Genomic DNA, 7425 nt, shown 5'->3' with positions numbered 1-7425 from the left:
TAAATTCATGTGTTTATTTACTTTTTCACACTCTACATTCTCATTTCAGCATTATGTCAACTCAAATGGATTCCGGCCGACTTTCCAACGTGATCGACACTCGGAATTAAGCGGCCATTGACCCTCTAAACAAAATTAATTGTAGAATTCTACTTGTACAATAATAGTAGTAGCTGCCTTTTTGAATATCTCCTACAACCTGTTAAATAATTTTGAGAGTTTATTCAAGGCAATATATATGAAAGAATTTCAAATGAATCCCATATAAATTCTATCGTGGACTTGAAAGCTGTCCACACACACGTGTATATATATATACACACACATTATATATATATATATATATATATGAATATGTATATACACACTTTGTTAAACTTGGGTCAAGTGGGATATTGAAGGACAATATAATATATAGTCGCTAGGTAGAATGTTAGAGGATTTCATTTGATTTTTGATTTTGTTGGTGCTACATAGAATGTAAGAAGATCGTGTTCATTTACCTTATTTAGAGTCTCTATCAAGTTCATTGTTATTAATTTGCATAGTTCAATATTTTGTGTATGTATACTCGCAGGTTATCATTTTGGGAGTATATATGCTGGTTGACTCAACAGGCCAAAGGGATCGATCGAATGGACTCTCAAAGGTGTACTCCAAATTCTTTCTTCCTAAAAAAGAATTAATTTACATATAATATTGTTTATTTTAGTTACTTCTCTTATTTAGTGCGGTTTTTTCTAGCTAATTAAGCCGACTCATTGAAAATGCTAGTTGATAGTGTGGACGCATTAATATCCATGTTCTAGGTGGCATCGTAAGCTTCGGTGCAACTTCAAGTCTACTTAGGTTGTAATTTTCTCTTCGTCTTTCCAACAGTTTTTCATTGTTTCCACTTTCCAGTCTCCACCTACAATTAAATACTCAAATTATAGCTACGCGCACACAGATTATGTAAAGCAACCGACTCTGGTTACATTTAAATAGAAGACGCCAAGTAGAGAAGTCGGTTTAAAATTTCTTTTTCTCTCTCTCTTTTTTGTTTTGTTTTTTTCTTTTTCTTTTTCAATCGTCTTTTCATGCCACTGAAAGGCGCATTATTGTAAAACGAATCGTGATGGGGGTATTATTACAATTTTCTTTTTTATGTATATATTATTACTATTTTTCTTAAATATTTCTAAGGGAACTTTTTCAAGAATACAACATGAGGGGGTAAACTTAATGAGATTTATTATTTAAAGAATCTGTAATTTGTGTATTTATAACACGTTTGAAACCTATCTGTTAAATTAAATGTATAATATTTCAATTAATATAAGTACACTAAAGTGATCATCTAAATTTGATGATAAATACATTACAAAAGTAAAAACTTAATTTTTTTCTTTTTGCGAAAGAAATTGATCGTTCTAATTAAGCTGAAGATTTTCTCCAGTAGAATAAACATCGGGCTGAAAATATCTTTAATTATAAGTTCGAGAATATAAATTAGTTAATCTTATCAAACTATAGAACTTGTAGGAATTAATTAGAAGCTAAAAGAACTCCGCGTGATTTGAGCGTCATGAAAACGCCACGTGAAACTACGTACGAAAAGCTCCTTGACGAAGGAAACTATATGTTGTATCATTTGGAAAGTCATATCAATTATTATGTAAGACATGTGATGTCGTCGTACGTTAATACTAATTATAAAACAATTAAATTATGCAATAATCAATGTTGTGTATGATGCAATGAATTCTAATATGATTCATGAAAACAAATTAACGATAATAGGGAAAGCAAAATAATTCACGTATGTGCCGAATGAAACTTTCTTAAATTTTCTAGAAAATAAAGAATGAAAACATAAGCTTTTCTTATAGGAGTAAAATTAACTTTAATTAGGAGGAAAAAATAATTTATGAAGAAGAAGGAGCTGCAAATAAGCTTTCGTTTATGGCAACATCACACTAAATGAACCTACTTTGTGTGTGTGTAATAGAATATGACATTTAGCAACAAGAGAAATGCTAGCATCACTCTCTTTGTCACTTTCTACATTGTTTGACACGTGCACTCCACTGTCTCATTTTTTATTTGAATAATAATATATCATGTCAGTAGAGTCCATGTGTCACACAATGAATGCAGAATGTAACAAAAAGAGTGACAAAAAATATAACAGTAGTATTTTTTTTTTAAATAACAATGGATTAGGTAAAAGAGGGCCAAAGTTGGAATGAAAGCCTTGCTTAACTTTCTCTCTAGCCATTAGAATCTTAATAAATGAATAGCTCCTATTTATTTATAATTTATGGTTTTCCTAAAATATAGAGCTGATGACTAAAGGTGAAAAATTTAGTGACCAACTTTCCTTGGTTTCGTCATTGTTTTTATTTGTTGTCACAAGTTTCCACGATTCTTCTTACGTCCTTAAAGGGAGAATTGCTATTTATTTAGTATATAAAGTTAGTGTAGGAGAAGTAAAGTAACATAAATTAGGCGAATGCAACACAAAAAATTGAGATTGTTCGAGTCGAAATTAGAGTGTGTATTTCTCTAATTTTTGGAATACATATTCCTTTTTTTTTTTTTTTTAAAGAAAAAACGCGAACGAAGTGTGTATACTTTTATTTCCTGGCTCCAGCTATGGCAAATGGCACCTTCGACCAACTTGCAACTTTCATCATCTGCAATTATTTCTATAACATGGTATTAAATCTGTCACTAAACGTAAATTTGTCCCTTGACATGAAACAAGAATGGATTTAGAATCTAATTTAGTCATGACAATTATTGAAAAAAAGGTAGCACCCAACTGTAGTTACTTAGATAACTTATTAATCTTTGATTAACCAATATATAGTTTTTTATTAGATTTATCGTTATAGTTAATATTCTATAATGTTATCATTGTTGTTTTCAATCAGAAAGTATTTTTTTAGCCACGATATAGTAGAGGAAAATTCCGCAGCAGGATAAAATTATCGACAGTAAATATTTTTGTTGTTATATTATATCAGATTAATTAAATTAACACTCTAGCTACATTGAGAATTAATATCTTAATATTTGAAAACATTAATAATCTTGAGAATAAAAATATTAATTCTTGAGACTTAATATTTTCGGGCAGGATAAAAAATATTAATAGTAAATAGTTTTGTATTATCATCGTGCTGTGATTTTTACATAATATGACAATGAGAAATATGCATATATTCATAAAAGCCGATCAATATAAAATTTAGCACACAGACCGTGATGACGGTACATTGTCTAATATATCTAACAACCAACCAAGCGGTGGTTTTACATTCTCTAACCAAACATTAATGCTCAATGTTCGTTCGTAGGTTTTGTTAATATATAAAACTTTCTTTACTGTCCTCTAAGGAGTTATCGGATTGAGGTTGCTTCAACAAATATATATATATATATTCCATAAAAAAAACAAATAGATAAATGTCATTAATAATTTCAATTACTTTTCTAACAATAAATAAAGGGAATTCTAAAATAGATAGAATATGAGAAATATTCTAGACAAGTTCTTACCATTAGATCATATCTAGTTATAGTTTTTAAGGGTTATTTTATTAGATTTATATTGAGTTAAATTAACTCAATATAATTCTATTAGAATTATTACATTTTATTAATAAAGAAAATTCACCATAAAATTAACTCCCTTAAATATAATGAAAATTCTCTAATATACCTGACATATTGATATGATAAATTTTTTTAAAAGTTAAATGTATGTATTTTTTAATTTTTATGTGATTTTACACCGATATAAAAAATATGAATAAATAACAAAAACTTCACAATTCACATGGTTTTTTTTTTTTTTTTTTTTTTTTTTTTGTGTTCCTTAATACAATTCGAGGAGCAATTTTCCACCGATGTAAAAGCTGCTTATATAATATTTTTCAAAAAGGACGGTGCACAGTCATATTTATGGGACCCTCAAAAGGAAACTACCATGCAGTTTCCTATGTCGATCCACCCAAAAAAAAAAAAAAAGAAAAAAGAAAAAAAAGTAGTTCACAAGCCCAAGGCCGAGCAATTTCATTGAAACTCCCATAGCTTCATTGAATTTATTTCCCCAAGAAATTATCTAATTCCATTCTCCTCTATATATAATCCATTCCATCTCTATTGCCTAAAGAAACTCAATTCTATAATCATCTTTTTCTTCATCAAATAATGGCCATTAGTACTTCTGATCATCATGATCATCATCACGCAGTTTCCAAACCATTATCCAAATGGTTTGCAAACAAGACTCTTAAACTAAGTTTCCACCGTCGCCGATCAAAATCAAGCTCTTCCTGTTCAAGCTCTCCAAGCTCTCCCATTTCTCCTTTACGCACCCCAAGAACTAGCCCTACTACGACTATTGCGATAATCGGCACAAACAAAGAGGACGAGCTGAGGCAAGTCTTCCGCCGTTTCGACCAAAACGACGACGGCAAGATATCGGCTTTTGAGCTGCGGGCGTACTTCGGGTCCGTCGGGGAATACATGTCCCACGAGCAGGCAAAGGGGGTGATCAACGACTTCGACTCCGACGGCGACGATTTGATTGACTTCCAAGACTTCCTAAAGCTGATGAAGAGAGATGATCATGATCATCAAGATCTAAAGAATGCCTTTGAGATGTTTGAGTTGGAGAAGGGTTGCATCACCCCTAGAAGCTTGCAAAGGATGTTGGGTAAGCTTGGGGATGCCAAATCATATGACGAGTGTGTGGCCATGATTCAGGTGTTTGATACGGATGGCAACGGTGTGCTTGATTTTAATGAGTTTCACCAAATGATGACTTAACATATACATATTCATATATTTATATATATATATATGTGTGTGTGTGTGTGTGTGTTGTCAATTACATCTTGTGATTAGTTTGAGGACGAGCTTATAATCAAAAGAACCCTCAAATGATCAAGAAAGTTACCACATATATATATATATATATATATATGTATAAATATGCGTAAAAAATTGTTTATTAGCATATACTATGTACACAATTTTCTGGTGGTGAATTTTGAGATGAAGCAATTGTATTTTCGGTTCGGTTTGGTTTGTACATATATGTAAATGGTCCTTGTAAGCCTTGTCCTTTCCCTTTGCACTCAGGTTAACAAGGTTTTCTCTAGCCAATCTTTTTATGTGCTAGCTAGCAGAGCTAGTTGCACCATGATCAACAAGTTTTCTTTTCTTTTCGTTTTTTTAGAAAAAAGTTTTATAATAATTGCTAAAAGAGAAGGGACAGATTTTCCAAAGCACGCGTAAACCTCTATTGGCAAGATAACCGATGTTGCAGAAAATAATTTATGAAGCCAAAGTTGGAGAAAGAAAAGATCGAGAGCAAATATTCGCGTTTGTTTGGAAAGCCCCATGACGCCATTTGTAAAACGCTTAAAGCAAAAGCAAAGTTTGTGAGGGATCTGAGGCAAGAAACAAAAGATTGGCAATATACATATGTTCTTTTTATCACTCATAAACTGCACTGACATAATATATTATTATTTAAATAAAAATAAAATAATAAAATTTATATATCAAACAGTAAGTACAGAAGTAACAAGAGAATAATATTAGCATTTTTTATAGGCTTTCGATTAATACGGCTAAGAGAAATATTAAATCACTCTCTGTTATTTTTTATATTTATTATTTAATGCGTAGAATTTACTATCTCATTTTTTATTTAGATAATAATATATTATATTAATAGAGTTTAGTGTTAAATATTGAATGTAGAAATTACAGAGAGTAACTGACCTAATTGGTTTATCTTTTCCGTGAGAAAGAGTAACCAATCCATGATGGTCATGAACAAACATCAAGAGTCTCCAATATTCTTGTGAACCCTCAAAGTATATCGTGAAGCAATTCACGTGGGTCCAAACTCGCTACTATATACTTTTGCTTCATTTGAACTTTAAAGTATGAAAGAGAAAGCACCTGAAGATAAGTTTCATATTTCATAGAAAAAAACAAGAAGAAGAAAAAACAGCACCAAAAAAAAAAACCAAAAAAAACAAAAGGAAGCAAGCAATGAAGCTCCTCGTTTGATCGCATTGAAAAGACATGCACATGTTCTGGTCGTACAAGGTCTGGCCAATTCATTAATGCGTTCAATGTCTTGCCGTCAATTATATGTGTATGTTGTGTGTTATTTATTTCCATTTAACACTTTTGAGAAATTATATCTTTATTTTCAATCAAAGATTAATTCCTATCCTGTGCTTATTAATGCAATTGGATCTACATATAGAACATATACCATCGGACCATAAGTTTTCCTATAGAACTCTAAAAATGTCTACTTGACTTCCACTGTTCATCAATACTACTGACTATTAAAATGACACGCCAATAGTTACAGATCACTCTAATCAGCCTTACATACATATACCGGAGACATAATCTTGGAAAATAATTAAAATTTTATTTTTTATGGAGCTTGATTTAATGTAACGTTCTCCGAAATTAAACTTGTTTAATTATGATAATTGTGATTTATTAGTATGTCTAAATTGATTTCTTAATTAATCATGAACTTTTAAATTTATTTTTGATAATTGCAGTTTCACCATTCTTTACTTTTATTTGTCTTTCTTTATTATTTCTTTTCCTTCATTCTATTTTCCTTTTCTTCTTTTCTTTTCTTTCTTTCTTTCTTTTTCCCTCCTCTCCCGTAACCCTCTCACTCTCTCACACTCTCTGTTAGTCTCTCCCTCTCTCCCTCACCGAGCTCTCTTTCTCTCTCTCTCTCTCTCACCCATCTCTTCCTCACTCTTTCTTTCAAGTTTTCCCTCTCTCTCAAGAACGTTCTTGAACCGGATTTGAAGAAAAACGGGGATTTCTAAGAGATTTTCAACATCAAAGCTTGGATTGAGGTAAAACTCTTTGAAACTTACTTTAGATTTTTGGATTTAGCTTTGTGGAACTCATTTTAGTCGAGTTTGATGATTTTTGGTTTAAATTTTGTTTTCAAATGGAATTCGAATGGGATTTGGCGAAACCTTGATGAAAATTGGGGGTTTTTCATTCTTTGGACCCCATTTGTTGATTTGAAACTGGATCTATACATTTCCCTTGAGAATATGTCGAAATCGGACCCAAAATTGCAAGTTTTGGCTTTGTTCCTCGCGAATCGGCCATTGTTGGCCCTGGAATTCTTCCCCACCGGTCGACCGGTCACGCTTCCATCGGTCGACCGGCCACCTCTCTACCGGCAGACCGGTGGAGTTACACTCCTCTGTCACCGGTCGACCGGTTCCCACTGAAACTGACTCTAAACAGCCCAAAAAACCATGTTTTGACCCCGAAACTCGATGTGGGATTGACCTAACCTCATTTGAGAACTCAAAATGAGTGGATTAGCCACATGAATCCTTGTTTTCCATTCGATTCTCC

The 7425-nt window shown here is 32.0% G+C and overlaps 1 protein-coding gene across 1 annotated transcript; it reads left to right on the top strand.

The window, feature by feature from the left end:
- The first annotated feature begins 4094 nt into the window (after positions 1 to 4094).
- LOC21392509 (probable calcium-binding protein CML41) lies at positions 4095 to 5141 on the top strand. The gene has a single exon (XM_010101045.2). The coding sequence runs from the start codon at positions 4201 to 4203 to the stop codon at positions 4819 to 4821; it is 621 nt and encodes a 206-aa protein (XP_010099347.1). The 5' UTR covers positions 4095 to 4200; the 3' UTR covers positions 4822 to 5141.
- Positions 5142 to 7425: the final 2284 nt, after the last annotated feature.

Source organism: Morus notabilis, unplaced genomic scaffold (assembly GCF_000414095.1).
Source record: "Morus notabilis unplaced genomic scaffold, ASM41409v2 Scaffold452, whole genome shotgun sequence".
Lineage (NCBI taxonomy): Eukaryota > Viridiplantae > Streptophyta > Magnoliopsida > Rosales > Moraceae > Morus > Morus notabilis.
Note: the sequence above shows the minus strand (reverse complement) of the source record. Positions and strands in the feature narration are given on the sequence as shown.